Raw genomic sequence first — 17,150 nt, forward strand, 5'->3', positions numbered from 1 at the left:
ATCACAAATTGAACCATTAAATAAAGATATTTTAGCTTTTTCTCTGATTTATACATTTTTGACGACGGATGCCGTTAGATTGCCAAAGTTTAAAGTTCGTTGAATTGAAGACCAAAACGCGATTGAATTAAAATTGAGGAATTAAGAAACCATACCCGTCTCACCATGGTTAATCCAGGGTAAAATGTAACTTTAAACTATAAGAATCAGAGATGATCATAAAGGTTATGTAAATCGGCGGAAATTCCATATTCAAGGAACACCTATTATTACAAAGTACTATCTTAGTCGAAGATTAAGCAACATAATCATCTAAATTTTCTTATTCTACCCATTGACTAAACTCTAGTCTAACTAAAATACTGCAAAAATCAAACAAATAATGCAAAGTCATATTTATTAGATCTTGTCTTAAACAGAAGTCGTAGAATATCAAAATATTAAAAGTAGAATAAAATATGTCAATGGTTCAAGCACTTGGTTTTTGGTTTCTGTTTCTTCAAATCTGATTTTTCCAGTTATCCAAACCGTAGAGCAGCTAGTTCCTGTAGCTGGATTATCTTATCTACTTCCCGCTGGTGTTTAAGAAGATCAGTTTGATGTTTCTGACCTGAGCTCTGAATTTTACCATCTTTAAACCTATTCTGCAGGCGCTCTAGTTCAACGTGCACCCTAGACCTTCCAGTTGAATCACTTTCTTTTAAACCTTAATAAAATATATGTTAAAAACCTTTTTTTATTCAACTTATCATTTTGTTAATTAGTTGTAACCTGTGTTGGTTATAAAGACCGGAGTAATCCGGACGGATCCTTGTAAATCATCAATACTAGTTCTAGTAGGTATTATTGAACCCTGTGGAGCTTGAGCAATGGGTTCTCCGCTAGAGTTAAGGAGAATAATATTTCCAGCATCATCGTAATCGAAGTTTGCAAACTGTAGACGTGGAAGAAGAGAACCCTAGCAGAAAAAAATTATTATTTGTGGTTATAAATTTAAACAAATATGGCTGAATTCAACCGTTAGAATAAAAACCCGAATTTACCTGAGTTTCATAATTATATAGAGGAGAATTGGTTCCTGTAGGATAAACAGGAGAATTGCTTCCTGTAGGATAAACAGGAGAATTGCTTCCTGAAGGATAAACAGGAGGATTTCTCCTTGTAGGATAAACAGGAGAATTGATTCCTGTAGAATAAACAGGAGAAGTGGTTCCTGTAGAATAAACAGGAGAAGTGGTTCCTGTAGGATAAACAGGAGGATTTCTCCTTGTAGGATAAACAGGAGAATTGAAGTGGTTCCTGTAGAATAAACAGGAGAAGTGGTTCCTGTAGGATAAACAGGAGAAGTGGTTCCGGTAGAATAAACAGGAGAAGTGGTTCCTGTAGGATAAACAGGAGAATTGCTTCCTCTAGGATAAACACGAGAATTAGTATCTTTAGGATAAACAGGAGAATTGCTTTCTGTAGGATAAACAGGAGAATTGCTTAATGAAGGATGAACATATGGATCATTTTCTCCGAGATAAACAAAATCTGGATTTCTTGAATCTGAATCATTTGATATATAATAGTATTCCTCTTCATACTTTGAATCCACTCCTGGATAATCCTGGATTGAATACTTTGAATCCACTCCTGGATAATCCTGGATTGAATACTTTGAATCCACTCCTGGATAATCCTGGATTGAATACTTTGAATCCACTCCTGGAAAATCCTGGATTGAATCTTGTGTTCTTAATGAATCAGTGACGGTTGTAGTGAAGGTTGGATTCAGATCACTTTGAAAATCAAAGCTTTCTACAGGTTCGGACCATAGAGGAGAGGAATACCGTTGAACTACTAAACTAGGTTCTTGTTTAAACTCAGCTTCAGGTTCAATCTTCCCATTTTTGACTAGATTAGTGGGTTCAGGGGAGATGTTTCTTGTAGTTGTGCCCGGAGATTTCCCAAAGAAAACCTTCTGGTTAACATTCTGAACAAGTGAACCAAAGTCAATTTTCTCCTCTTCTCTAAAATTCTTAATCCGTCCAAGGTTTAGGGGTATTAAGGTTTCATAGTGCTCAGTTATTTTTGTGGATTCATCAAGCTTTCTCCTAGGCATAAAGCGTGTTGATTGCTCAGGAATTGTTTGTAAAACTGAAACCTTTTGGGACAGACTTGGTTGCTCAGAGATTGATTGGAGCACTGGAGCTTGCTGGAAGATAATTGATTGCTGAGGTGTATTCACTGTCGCTTGCTGGGTCAAGGCTGGACGAACTTCAGGTTCCAAGAGATTCATAATTTTCATAATTTTTTTCGTATTTTCCATTAATTCCTCAGTTATTTTAGATTCAGTTCCACTTTTCTCCGGATGGTTGCTGGGTTGGATCAATTTGATCCTAAAACTAGGACGCTTGGAGTAAACTTCATCAATCAGTTCCGTCATAGCCTCATCCTCGGATAGATTGGAGATCTTGTTCATCTGGGATTCTAGGGAAACAGGTTTTATTAAAAAATATATTTTTCAGGATAGTAAATCAGAGTTTGGAACCTCTGTGTAAAACCTCTGACACAATTGACGAGCTGAATCTGTTAAAATTTTTGACTTTTCACAATTTTTCAATGGCTTTTTAATGGTCAACACTTAAAAGATATAAGGAAAGTATATTTAACTTGAAAAACAGGTTAATCCGACTTACCACGAAGTGTATTCTGAAGGGATCAACAATATGCAATACATAAGTTTCATTCTCTGATGAAAAAAGAATCTTACCTAGTTTATCTGGAATTATATTCTTAGCCATTTCTTTCAATTCAGGTTCCAATTTGATTGTTTGAACAAGGCTTGGTCTAGCAAACAGAAACCCTGGAGAAATATTTATATTTTCTCCAGTACCTTGATTAGAGAGCAACGAACTATCAGGTTCAGAAGAATCAGTTCTTGTGTCAGGTTGAGAAGATGTGGAAGTTGGTTTATATGTGGTTGAGACTTCTGGTCGGTTTGTAGTAGTTGTGGTAGTTAGAGGGACCACAGGTTGAAGCTTGATGTTGGTTGTGACAGAGGGTGTGGTTTGTACTTCATTCTTCTCATGGCTAAACAAGGATATTCTTCTACCAGCACTAGTTGTTGTGGTTGGTTCAATAGTTGACATTTCTCCAGGTTCTGTTGAAGTTCTAGACTCTAACACAGAAGAACTTGTGGTAGATTCTTTCAAGGTTGGTTCCAGAATATCCATGGTTTTCATAAACTCCTGAATTACAACTCTGCTGTCCTCTTCTTCATTCTGTTGAGATTTCCTTTCAAGAGAGAAGAGTCTGATTGCATCCTTCATAAACTGTTCCTGTTTCTCCTGAATATGCTGTTTTATCTCCTCAGGGGCTGCTGCTTCAATCTTATCACGCAAGCGTGAAACCTAAATTAAAATCATTTTTGTTAACATTGTATTTTAATTATAAATAATATGTTCGTTTTAATTATAAATATTATGTTCGAATTACCTTTTCCTCTATACTGATTGCAGATTTATCCTGAATTGCGGATAAAACAACATCCTTTAGCTTATCTTTTAACTCCTGTCTATTAAAGAATGTAATAATCTTTCTCTTAGTCGTTGTTTCGGGCAGATCTGGAGAAAAGTTTGAACCTTCAACCTTGCTAGAACCATGTTTTGTTAGATCTGATTCTATCCCTGAGTGTGTAGAAGTATCCGGATACTGCGTAGGTTCCGTAGTAGAGGTTTCAGAACCTAAATTCTGCTCTGAACTAGAACTAGTGGAATATGCTTGGGTAGTGGAGTAAACTTGAGTAGGAGAAGTTCTGGAATAAAGTACTGTAACGGGATAAACTGTCGAGGAATAAGATTCTGTAGTGGAATAAGATTCTGTAGTGGAATAAGATTCTGTAGTTGAAAAGGGTTCCGTAGACGAATAGTGTTCCATGGACGAATAGGGTTCCGTAGACGAATAGGATTCTGTAGTGGAATAAGGTTCTCTAGAAGAATACGATTTTGTAGTAGAATAAGGTTCTGTTGTAGATGAGTCGAGTATCTTGGATAAGTCCTTATCACTAAAATCTTGATGTGTGGAGGAAGACTGGGAGGAAGGAATGGTATGTTTTGACTGATCACTACCAAAAAACTCTAAAACTGTCACAACTCTCCTGCTAGGAGGAGTTGACTCGTCCTTGGTTTGTGACGATGAGGACGAAGTTTCTGTTCTAAAAGATGTAGTTGATTCTGTAGTTGTTGTTGTTGTTGTCGTTCTTGAAGATGGAGTGAGACCTGAAGAAAGTCCTACTGAAGACACCACCACTGGTTTGTCTGAAGAAAAGTTGAAAAAAGTAAAAGGGTTAAAAACTGAATTTTGTTAAATATTGGATTTTTTAAAAGTCTAAAAGTTCTAAATATTTGCTTTTTCTTTCCTAGATTGGCTGAGGTTTGAAGAAAATTAATTTTTCTCCGTCCATCTCGAAGACTTCCTCGCAAATTCAATCGTTGGAGAACAGATTTCCTTTCAACCATAGTTAGCTCAGGTTTACTCCCCACTTTAAGTTTTTCTTTAGCAGAGTCCTCTTCTGATTTTCTGGGTTTCGGAGTTGACAAGATCGGTTTAATGGAGTCTGATTTTTCTGGTTGAGAAACGGGGCTTGGACGGGAAATATTACTGCTAATTCTATATTAAAATGTATTAGAACATTGCAAATATAGACTAAAACATTGCTAAAGATTTTTCTTAAAATAAAATTAAATATTCAAAAACTACACCTTAAGTTTTGCGTTTGTTTATTTGGTAAACGGAGACGTTGAAGCACAGTGCCATTAGAAAACTTGGAACCAATCCCAGGACGAGGTTCGATCTTCTCAGATACTAGCAAAGATTGTTCTTTGATTTTACGAATCCCTGAAAACCCATCAATCCTTCCTTGAAAAGGCGTTGACTTTACAGAATCTTCTTGGATTTCTTGGTTAGGGTTCTCCTTGGTTAAACCCGGAGAGTTGAGCAATCTTAAAAAGAAATGGTTAAAACTATCTTGACAATAGTTTCAACATAACTATATGAATGAATGAATAAAAACCTGGAATGAGATCTAAAGGTGAAAGATGATCTTGGGTCAGTATCTGGGTCCGAGGTTGCTTCAGGGGTTCTTTGTATAGGTGGTCTTGAAGGTCTTGTTAATGAAGCTGTACTTGGGGTTAGAGTTCTAGTTGAAGCAGTCTCTGTAGTTGAGGTTGTCGATGTAGGCGTTGTTGTTGAAGCTGTTGTAGTAAAAGAGGTAACTGTAGTTGTAGAATCCGGAGTAGTTGTATCAGAGTTAAATGAACTACTGAAAGCACTGGGTTTTCTTGAACCAAAGATAGAGAACCTGCCACTAGATCCCAGAGACTAATCATAAATATTATTAAGCAATGCCAAAAACCAAGTAAGTTCAAGAATACCACAGTACAAAACCACCAAATTTTTACAACCACAAAATTCAAGAGGACCATAATACAAAACCATGCAAATTCAAGAGGACCACAATATAAACCCAACAAAATTCAAGAGGACCACAATACAAACCCAAGAAACTTCAAGAATACCAGAGTACAAAACCACAAAATTTTAAAGAAAAACCTCAATATAAAACCAAGAAAATACAAGAGGACCACAAAACAAAACCACGAAAATTCAAGAATACAATGCAAAACCATGAAAATTCAGGCATACTTCATTACAAACCATAAAAATTCAAGAATACCCCAATACAAAACCATGAATATTCAAGAATACCACAATATAAAACCAACAAAAATTCAAGAATACCACAATACAAAACCACCAAATGTTATAGAAAGCCATAATATTAAACCAAGAATATTCAAGATGACCACAATACAAAAACAAGAAAATTCAAGAATACCTCAAAACAAAACCAAGAAAATTCAACAAAAACTTAGATACAATGTGGAGCAAAATAGCACAAAGAAGTTACGTTTAATGCACAGACGCTAAACAAACAAAAAATGAAATAAAATTTATTTTAAGTCCTGTCCATATTATGAAATTTCCAGTCCTCAATTCTAATACCTGAATGGGGGAGGAGGATTCTGGTTCAATTTCAGGCTTGAATGAGGAGGAGGAGCCAAATGAAGAGAAAGAGCTTCTGAACCCGGAGCCGAATTGTCCGTAACAACCCGGAGAGTTTAATGTAACCACAAATACAGAGATTAAGATCTGAATTTTCATCCTAAAACTGAGTTTCATAAAATATCTTGGATTGAATTTTTGTTCTGGGAGAAAATGTCGGTACTGGTTTACCACTCTCCAGCACATGCAGGGAACTGAAAAATGAGCACTTGTACACTGTATTGTACTGTACTGTATAGTGTACAGTACGAGTTTACTCTGAACTCTAAATTGTTGTTATGTATTGTAAACCAATGATAATATAAGTAAGAACTCACTCATTTTGATATTTTTTATTTTATAGATCGTATAAGAGAAAAGAACTGTACCAGAAAAACAATAATTAACACTAAAAAATATATTATTTGTCTAAAAACTATTATTTATCCCTATTTTTGTTTTAAAAATCTAATTTATGTTTGGTGAATATTGAATTAATTGTCAAACCTTTCCTTAAAAATTGTTCCAAATTTTTGGCTTTTCAATTTTCATTCAGTGGATGAAGAGGATTTTTATTGGATTTTTCATTTTTTATACAGTGAAACCCTTAATAACGAATACATCGGAAGACTTTATCAAATGTCGTCTTGACAATTTTTTAATGATTTTTATATTATATTACGTAAATTTCAGTATTTGTGAAAATAAAGAAATAGCCATGAATATCTGCAACATTCCATTATCAGAAAGTGAAGAATACGACATTTGATTAATTCTTTCGATGTATTCGTTATTAAGGGTTTCACTGTACTTGGTCACCCTGAGGACTCATCTAACTAGGGGTTCTACTCACATTGCTCCGACGTATTCGAACAGTTTAGAAGCTAGAAAAGAGCTGAGAAGGCATAAAACACAATGTCAGGTCTGTGCCAAATCACGTTTTGTAACTTTCTTACCAGGGGGCGGAAACGTCATGTGTGTGTGTGTCTGTACCAAAAGAGTGTGTGTNCCTCATTTGAGACAAAAAAAAATAGAACAAGTAAACTAAAATTGAAAAAAAGGAAAAAGAGGAAAGAAATTTATTTTTCACCTTTTACAGCTCAATCCAAAACTTTGTCTGCAATAAATGATTTGGCAGTTTTTATTTGTATGTGTAAATGTTTTTTGAATGGTTCACTTGTGATCCATATTTACACTTTGAGCATCTTGCCGTCACATTTCTAATTTTTTCATCAGGACACGTTCATTCTGCCCTTGGTGAAGAGAAATCAAAATAAAATGTTATACTTTATGATTCAGTAGTTCAGTTTTGCCGTCTGTTTATGTATATTACTATAAAGGGTGTCCCACGAAACATGACATTTAATAAATAGTTAATTTTAGTTAAACAAATCTTTTGCTTAAATATATTTTACTTTGAAATCAATTTTAATATAACTTGACTCCCATATAATATTTTCATTGATCTATGGTATCAAACAACTAAACAAATAATGGAAAAAGACTCTCTAAACTATTTACCAACTGTTATGTTTCGTGGGACATATTATTAATTAAATTAAATATTAAATCTGAAACTGAAGTGAACTAAAGCATAAAAGTTGCAAGTCTAATTTGAAACCAGATATTAAATTGCTCAAATATCATCCCTGCATTTTCTTTTCTTATAAATATGTCTGCCCAGTGTCCATTGATATCATTAACCATTATATTTATCCTAATTGGCGGCTTTTCCAGAATTTTGACCAATTATGGAATTCAATAGAAGAACGAACTATTAAATATTTTACACCATATTCTGCAGAGCAACGTGAGAGCGAGAGACCTTAGATATTTCAAACTATGAATTCTGTTGAATAAAATAATCTACGTTTGAAATATCAAATACTTACATCAATCAAGTTACAAAGATATGGATAAATAAATTTGAGTTAATTCGTTATGGCACAAAATCCTAAAAAGTAAATAAATAGATCTCTTACATGATGTTGGACGAGGTTTCTTGTTCCTTGGTTCACTTCACTCCATCCCTCCTCTAGTACATTCTCAAACTAAACATTTATTATTAGTTCCTTGGTTCCTTGGTTTCCTAGTCCCCCCCCCTGGTTCCCTTGATCCCTGGTTTCTTGGCTCCCTGGTTCCCAGGTTTACTGGTTCCCTGGTTCCCCTGGTTCACTAGTTAACTGGTTCCTTGTTTCCACTTGTTCCCTAGTTCCCTGGTTCCCTAGTTCCCTAGTTACCTGGTTCCCTGGTTCCCTGGTTCCCTAGTTCCCTAGTTCCCTGGTTCCCTGGTTCCCTGGTTCCCTAGTTCCCTGGTTCCTAAGTCACTGATTCACTTGTTCCATTGTTCCCTGGTTCCTTGGTTCTCCTGGTTCCATGGTTCCACAGTTCCCTGGTTCCCCTGATTCCCCTAGTTCCCCTAATTCCCCTGGTTCCCCTAGTTCCCTGGTTCCCTGGTTCCCTGGTNCTTGGTTCCTCTGGTACCCCTGACTCCCCTGGTTCCCATGGTCCCTATGGTTCCCCTGGTTTCCTTGGTTGCCCTGGTTCCCCTAGTTCCCCTGGTTCCCCTGGTTCCCGTGGTTCCCCTGGTTCCCCTGGTTCCCCTGGTTCCCCTGGTTCCCCTGGTATAATATGTATAATATTTAAACGGATGAATTTGCTTTGCTAATACTTGTCAATAAAATAAAAATACAAACATTTTTAACAAAAATAAATAATAAATTTGCCTCCGGCTCGGTCCTAACTCCTAGGTACCAAAAGATATGTGTTTTTTTACATTGTATTCTTATTTTCATTTTCTGGAAAAATTCCGAAATATGGAGAAATCGTTGATGAGTACTTTCATGGATTTTAATCTATTCTTTTCTTCTTTAACGTAATTTTTTTAGTTTTTTTTTTATTCAAAGAATAAATATATTTAATGGTTAGGCAATTTTTCTCTTTTTCAGAACTTTGAAATTTATCTTTCGATTTTCGAATATGCATTTCTTTTGATTTTCCGAATACACTACACTATCTTCCACTACACTACACTACACTACACTACACTACACTACACTACACTACACTACACTACACTACACTACACTACACTACACTACACTACACTACACTACACTACACTACACTACACTACACTACACTACACTACACTACACTACACTACTATATCAGTGCCTGTTGATAAAAGTTTGAATATATTTTCAATTCTAAACTTGAATAAATGATTTATTTCGAGTTGAAGGTTCTGAAATTGCAAGTTGTGAAGATTGATTTCTAGTATTTTTGTTTTCTTTTTCTTTTTGTTCGTATTTTTTTAATGAAGCCCTAAAAAATAGATTTCTTAAGACGAATAAGGATGACTGATGAAGGGTCAATAATAGCTGAAAGAATTTCAATTATTCATTGTGCAATAAAGAAATTTAGTTATTGCAACAAACTCAACAAGTTTTTTATCCCTATATCTTTGCAACCTAATGTCTAAACCTTTTTATTTGGTCTAACAGAATTTATAATTTGAAATATCAAATTTTTGGGATTTTAAAATCTTAGAGTTTTTCAAAATGTCGTTTTATTTAGCAAGCGTTAAAAAAAAAGTAGGCTCTTTTGTTAATACCTAAACTCTGCATTTCCAAGATTGTTTTGAACTTTTTGATTGATTTTAATTTTGTTCTTTGTTCTTGCATTCAGTACCAGACTTGAATTTAGAAGTATGATTGCAGAAAAGAAAACTTAGAAAGTAAAAATTGCTTCTTTAATACATGAAAATGCGAAGAATGATCTTTAAAAATATGGAGAATAATATTTTATTTTTTTTAACGCGACGATTCAAAAAAGGAATTAGAACAGTAAAAGTTGAAAAAGGGAGTAAAGTTCTATATTCATGAATGGTAAAAATTATTCAAACAAATACTAAAATAGAGATTCAAAACTTTCTTAAAGTTTTTTTTGTAAATATTTAAAGTTTAGAATATTTTGCATATATTCTAACTTTGTTTTAAAGTTTATAGAATTAGAGTATTTTGTTTTAGAGAGAAAGTACAGATAAGAGTCTATAGTCTACCGAGGGAAATTAAAAATATGTTTTTCTAATACTATGAAATCTAGAAGTTTTCTAGAATAGTCTGTCGTTTGGATTTTAAGTGACGCACCAAACTAATTAAGAATTTTTTTTTTCAATGAAAAAAACATGAATATATCTCATTTATTTTAAAGTCCGTGAAACGCTTTTAAAGGTCTCTTACATCCCATTATGCGTAAGTCCCTTTAAAATGGTTATTCAGATAGTCGTCAACTACTGTGGGGATATGATCTTAATTTTTTCTAATTTATGGATTGATGTTACATCTGGTAAAAAAGTAATATTCAATATTCTTACAGGGTGTCCCACGAAACATGACATTTAATAAATAGTTAATTTTAGTTAAACAAATCTTTTGCTTAAATATATTTTACTTTTAAATCAATTTTAATATAACTTGACTCCCATATAATATTTTCATTGATCGATGGTATCAAACAACTGAACAAATAATGGAAAAAGACTCTCTAAACTATTTACCAACTGTCATGTTTCGTGGGACACCCTGTAGCTGAGAAGAAAAAACGTCGCGGAGTTGCGGCATCTGTCGTCTTCTTCTAGGGTTGAAAATATGTATAGATCTGATATCATATATATCTAATATCTATATATGATATGTCTTCAATCTGTTAAGTTTGAAGATAGATTAACAACAATTTACGTACATTTAGAACATTAGATGTCGTCTTTTCAAGGTTCATAGGTTTTTCGTTCCAAAGGAGTTCCGCGCAGGCAGCGTTGATTTTCAAGACAGAGAGAGAGAGCATGCTTGTAACTTCTTTGGACCTCTTCCTCAGGGCTGTTATGAATGAAAAACCTCTAAATCTTGAAAAGACGGGATCTAGTGTTCTAAATGTACGATTGTTTATCCATGAGTTTGAACTTCAATTCCGGGAAGTCATTCCAGATGTAATTACACAGGAAAATAATTTTAGTATCATTTTGATAGATTGATTGATACAAATCTGAAAAACCTGAGATATAATTACTCTGATTTTAATATAATATTTGCTAATTCCCAAACCTTCTTCTTTCTTTTGTATACTTTGCTTGTCAGTCTGTCTGTTTGTATCCAATAAACGTCAAAATCAAAGAAACGATTGGGCCCAAATTTTGTGTGGGACCTCACATGACCCTAAGGAAGGTTAATGGATGGTCAAAATTTCAAAAAATTGTCCTCAAACAAAATTCGATTTTCATTAAATTTTGAAAATACACGATTTTTTTAAAATATGCAAAATATTTTATTTTTGTTTTACAATGTAAGAGAAAACGTTAGCAATTGAAATAGAAGATGGGCGCGAAGCGCCCTGAAAGCCTAGTTATATATACTTTCCTTGTCTGGGTTTCCGTCCGTTTGTTTCCAAGAAACGTCAAAACGACTGAACCGATCGGGCATAAATAATGTAATAAAATTCTTTTAAAAAAAACTTTTTTCCAACATTTCCTAATGAATACAATCAATTCTCGCTAACTAAACAAGTTTCCCTTTGAAGAAAACCTTATTTTGACTGGTTTCTTATTCTGCGTAGTAATTAAAGAACAAAACACCTTGAACAAACAAATATTTAGCTCTTCAACAAAAACAGACAAAAACAGTAGGAGAGAAAAACATTCTTTTTAAATACATTTTTTTTTGTCTTTTTAAAAAGATACTTTGTCACTGTTAATTGTTCTTTTTCGATCTGAATCTGAAGAGAAAATGAGAAGATGTAGTTTTTTCTATTCGTAAAATTGATCAATTCTAACAATATCCAGTCGAATATAAACTTGTCTGTATTTATGCATCCTTTGCAACCATATATAAACTTGTCTGTATCTATGTATCCTATGCAACAAAATATAAACTTGTCTGTATCTATGCATTCTATGCAGCCGAATATAAACTTGTCTGTATCTATGCATCCTATGCAGCCGAATATAAACGATGCATCTATATGTATAATGTATATCATTTTATATTTAAATACTATATTTATGTACTATGTATTTTCTGATAAGAGTCTATGCATTAGAATAGATTTATCTTGAGAATAATCTATAGAATATTCTTATTGTTAAAGATCAGATTTAGAAATTAGGGTTTATCCTTTCTCCTTCAACAAACTTGTTCTAATCCTCTCTATAATGAGAATAAGATATTTCCATTCAAATTTATGATAATTAAAGGGATTGTTAGTGTATTTTCAAGTGACCCTCCATGCAAAGATGGCTTTGTCTGATCAAACATGTATTTAATATCAATCTTTATAATTTTGAAAACTGATTATTCTAAATCGGACATTGCCATCTTTGTGCAGAATTACTTAAAATTGAGCTTACAGTCCCTTTAAAACAAGGAGAATAAAGTTCAAAATATTGTTTGATTTTTCAAGATATTGATAAATATTAAAATTTACAAGTTGTCAGTAATTCAGTCCATGCAAAAACAGTTTGGAATACTAAACATAATACTCAAAATGTTAGCTCGCTTTGAAATCGTTAAAAAACATTGATATCCTACTTATTATTCTCTTTAAAATAATGCGTACATTCTCTTTAAAGGGCCAGCAAAGATAATCAAAGTTACCCTTCAATTACTGAGAGGGGTATCTCTATTTCACAACGGCTTAACCCTTCAAACCTGCATCTGAACATACATTTGACCCGATTAAAGGTTACCAATTGTGAATGAAGCATGACACTATTTAAATGAATCTAGATTCTAGGGTCACATGAAACTACAAGTCCCTTTAAGTTTGCTTACTTTCTTTGTCAAATGCATACAATATACTTTGAGTTTTAAAGTTCAGAGCTAAATTCGTGAATCATTAAAAATCCATAATTTTCGAATATACCAAATATACCACGTGTCATACCACTACTCTTGATTTTATTAAAGGGACCGTTCACTTATTTGGGTAATTTCAGGGTAAACTAAACAGCCTATTCGCTGTTGATTAGTAATAGTCTTACTTTTCAAAGACAACTGTGGCCGGAGAAAAAGCCGATTTTTCGTTCAGAATTCGAGCGCAAAGGGACGGTCCCTCTCTATAGACACTAATTGATGTTTTTTTCAGTATGTTGTGGATCAAAATAAATTTCGAATATAAAATTAAACTGTAGTATCTAATCGTAAATTGTTAATGTCATTATTTTTTTAATTTTTGTTGTTTTTTAACTTTCTATTTCTAAAATAACACTATTTTATCGCATTCAAAATTGTGTATTGCCTGTGTAAAAAGCTGCATTGAACGCGGCATGACAAATGAAAAGTTGTGCACATGCGGGAAAAAATTTACAAAATCTACGAACCTAAATACGAGTAATGATTAATTGATTGTCGTAGAGACGTCGTCTTTGTATACACATTTTACATGTTTTAATGCGAAAAATGTAAATTTCTTGCTAACTCAAATATCAAAAGTTTTCATATTTTAGTACATAATAACGAACACATAATAACATTCAAATATAATAAATTTAAATGTTATTGGGCTGCTGTTACTGAAAAAAACATCAAATAGTGTCTATAGAGAGGGACCGTCCCTTTCCGCTCAAATTCTGAACGAAAAATCGGCTTTTTCTCCGGCCACAGTTGTCTTTGAAAAGTAAGACTATTACCAATCAAGAGCGAATAGGCAGTTCAGTTTACCCTGAAATTACCCAAATAAGTGAACGGTCCCTTTAAATGTCTTCTCAAATTGTGTCTGACTCTTACTTCCAATGGTGCTTTAATAAAAAGATAAATATGTTTAACTTAAAAATTCTATAAATGACATAAAGGGTAAAAACTGTTTGATTTTATTTGTTTTAAAAGCTATTTTTTTCGAATCGAATAAATAGAGGTTTAGCTGACATCAAAATAATCCGTATAACAAACTATAAAACTATAAAATATAATGTAAACCCTACTAAAAATGTTTAATGAACAAATATTATGATTTTTAAAATAAAATTTAAATCATGTCTTTCAGATTTAATAACGTTATAAATAGTCCACACTAAACCACTTATCACTGACATGCCGGGTTTCCCCCCCTCACCCCTCCGACACATGCTAACCCCCTCCCTCCCTTTCGACAATGGTTTAACGATTATCCAATGTCTCCTATAACCTCCCCCCACCCCTGAACCGTAAATTCTAGTCTATATATTACGCAACTCTAGTTCCTCTGGTGCTCTGTTAATTACGGTAAGCGTAAAAAATGCGTAATGTTAGCCCAGGTGTATGACCAGGATTACGCAATATAGTTTTACTACCATAAGGTACTAGAATTCTGATTTTACATTCTTCAGCAAACATTTGTGTAAAATAATTTCAAGATACCTTCCCCTGCACGGTACTCTTGCCTTTATCTGCTCAATATAATGTGGAAGACAGTTTTTTATCAATTAAAAAGTGCTTAATTCTGTAAATTTGTATTGGTTTTCCTGCAGCAAAAGCACAAAGACTGTTTTATGTTCTATCAAAAAATAGGGATTTTCATCTACATGTGCAAGTTATGCTGAAAAATAGACATAAAAAATCGTAAGTGCAAAAAATCTGTTTAAAACAAAAAAATATTTAAGAAAAAAATCGATCCTGTTTTTGTTTGTTCCTGAAAATTATTCATACGTTGAATTTCTTTTTACAAAAAAGAAAATTTCCATGGATGACTTAGTCAAGTAATTAGGTTTAATTATGTGATAATCATGAACTAACGCATGATTTTTTAAAAAAATATATAAAATTGCGTAGAATTACAGCACAGAAATGCGTCCTGGAATGTCCTACTACTGTTTACATTTATTTTTCCGGAAACGGAATATGCGGAATCGTTAGGGAACAAACCATTCCGCGGCCGTGCAAGTGTTCATTCATCTTAGCTTGGCAAGTAAGACATGTTTAAGATTTAAACTTCACTGTAAGCGTAATTTCGAGTCAACCCTCCGTGGACAGATGTCAATTTCCGATTCACAACGGTACCCTTAAAAACTTTGTCTGATCTAGTATTAAATGTTTATGAACTAATTGTTTTTAATTGTGTGTTCTCTACTGAACTTACTTTTGCGTTTCTGTACTGCAGGAGAACATGACAATTTAACAATTTGAAACATAGAACAACGGCATCTTCCACTTATAAATCAGACAAAGGTTTCAAGGGTACCGTTCTGAATAGGCTATTTCCATTTTGCATTGAGGGTTACACGAAATTACGCTTACAGTCCCTTTAAAAGCGTGATGGCGGGACATCACTTATCCGTTAATAATCTGCTTTGTAATTTACGTAATGGATTTTCTAATCAAATTTTCTCAGTATTAATACGTTTTTGCGGTTATGGTTTTAGTAACAATTTTAAAAAGCTGGATATTTTTCTTCTATTTTTTTCTTGGTAATTCCTTCTTTGTTTCAAGTTAATCTTATTATGTTTTTTGTTTAAACTGATTACATATTATCAACAAGTATGATGTTATCTTTTCAATTTCCTTTTTTATAAGATAATCGCCGTTTCAAAAATTTTGGATAAGGGTCTACAAGATTTAGACCATTTTTTACATCTACGTACAATTTCCGATTTAACGTGTCCAATTTTAGTCTTGTAAATTTAAAAGTAACAATTTTATAGGCTCCTAAAGTTTCCAACTGGAGTGAAGTGAAAAGTAAAAGACAATATCCGTTTGCACAATTTTATATTCAATGTTAGGTTACATTTTACGACAGTACAAGCCAAAAAATGGACTCATTGACTTGGAAATTGTACGTAGACATCAAAAATTGTCTCAATCTTTAAAATCCGATGACAAACAAGTCTGCCCTTATGTACAAACGGAAATTCTTTATTTCCAGTTGGAAACTTTGGAGCCTTTTAAATTGTCATTTTTTGATCTTCTAGCCCCCATGGAATCAGAAATTGTAAGTAGATTTTAAAAATGGTTTCAATCTTGAAAATCCGATTTTAAACGAGTCTGTAGACCCTTATTCCCCGTTTTTTAAGACACCCTGTATATATATATATATATATAGACATTAAAGTTTATATATATACTAATTTTCCTTATATATCTATCTTTTTATCTATTTATCTAAAATTTGTTTACAGTGATATCCAGAACTTTAACCAAGTTTGTTTACCGTCATATCCAAAAATTCAAACTATTTTGTTTACCGTGATATCCAGAACTTTAAACAAGTTTGTTTACTGTGATATCCAGAGCTTTAAACAAGTTTGTTTACCGTCATATCCAAAACTTTAAACAAGTTTGTTTACCATGATATCCAGAACTTTAAACAAGTTTGTTTACCTTGATATCCAGAGCTTTAAACAAGTTTGTTTATCGTAATATCCAGAACTTTTAACTAGTTTGTTTACCGTTTACTGTTTGTTTTCTGTAATATCCTGCGCTTTAAACAAGTTTGTTTACCTTGATATCCAGAACTTTAAACAAGCTTGTTTACCGTAATATCCAGAACTTTTAACTAGTTTGTTTACCGTGATATCTAGAACTTTTAAGTAGTTTGTTTACGGTAATATCCAGAACTTTTAACTAGTTTGTTTACCGTGATATCTAGAACTTTTAAGTAGTTTGTTTACGGTAATATCCAGAACTTTTAACTAGTTTGTTTACCGTGATATCTAGAACTTTTAACTAGTTTGTTTACCGTGATATCCAGAACTTACAACTAGTTTGTTTACCATGATATCCAGAACTAACTAGTTTGTTTACCGTGATATCCAGAACTTTTAACTAGTTTGTTTACCGTAATATCCAGAACTTTTAACCAGTTTGTTTACCGTGATATCCAGAACTTTGAGAGAAATGATCCCAGCTATCTCAGAGAGAAGTGTTACAACTATCAGGCAAAGGAACATTCTAGAATAGAATAGAATATAACAAAATAGAACAGAATAGAATAGAATAGAATAAAATAGAATAGAATAGAATAGAAAAGAATAGAATAGAATAGAATAATAGAATAGAATAGAATAGAATAGAATAGAATAGAATAGAATAGAATAG

General features: G+C 33.1%; 2 protein-coding genes across 5 annotated transcripts in view; both read right to left on the minus strand.

Annotated features, from left to right (window-relative positions):
• Nucleotides 1-380: 380 nt before the first annotated feature.
• On the minus strand, nt 381-6,302 carry LOC111701063 (flocculation protein FLO11). Of its 4 annotated transcripts, none has more exons than XM_023472190.1 (11): nt 6,049-6,302; nt 5,057-5,364; nt 4,746-4,985; nt 4,403-4,653; nt 3,481-4,301; nt 2,756-3,395; nt 1,718-2,472; nt 1,291-1,681; nt 1,044-1,258; nt 772-958; nt 381-706 (listed from the first exon to the last, which is right to left on the minus strand). In XM_023472190.1, the coding sequence occupies exons 1-11, from the start codon at nt 6,292-6,294 to the stop codon at nt 519-521; spliced, it is 4,242 nt and encodes a 1,413-aa protein (XP_023327958.1). In that variant the 5' UTR covers nt 6,295-6,302; the 3' UTR covers nt 381-518. The 4 variants fall into 4 exon arrangements, with proteins under 4 accessions (XP_023327958.1, XP_023327957.1, XP_023327959.1 ...); XM_023472189.1 differs by having other exon boundaries at nt 1,291-1,671; nt 1,708-2,472; XM_023472191.1 differs by having other exon boundaries at nt 1,044-1,240; nt 1,327-2,472.
• A 1,716-nt stretch (nt 6,303-8,018) lies between these two features.
• LOC111701067 (uncharacterized) overlaps nt 8,019-17,150 on the minus strand; it is an 18,550-nt gene continuing 9,418 nt past the window's right edge. The window contains exons 4-5 of the mRNA XM_023472197.1: nt 16,925-17,003; nt 8,019-8,138 (exon numbers count right to left, since the gene is read on the minus strand). Coding sequence (XP_023327965.1) covers nt 8,019-8,138; nt 16,925-17,003 — 199 coding nt within the window. The remainder of the gene's footprint in view (nt 8,139-16,924; nt 17,004-17,150) is intronic.

Source organism: Eurytemora carolleeae, unplaced genomic scaffold, assembly GCF_000591075.1.
Source record: "Eurytemora carolleeae unplaced genomic scaffold, Eaff_2.0 scaffold277, whole genome shotgun sequence".
In the NCBI taxonomy this organism is placed as follows: domain Eukaryota; kingdom Metazoa; phylum Arthropoda; class Copepoda; order Calanoida; family Temoridae; genus Eurytemora; species Eurytemora carolleeae.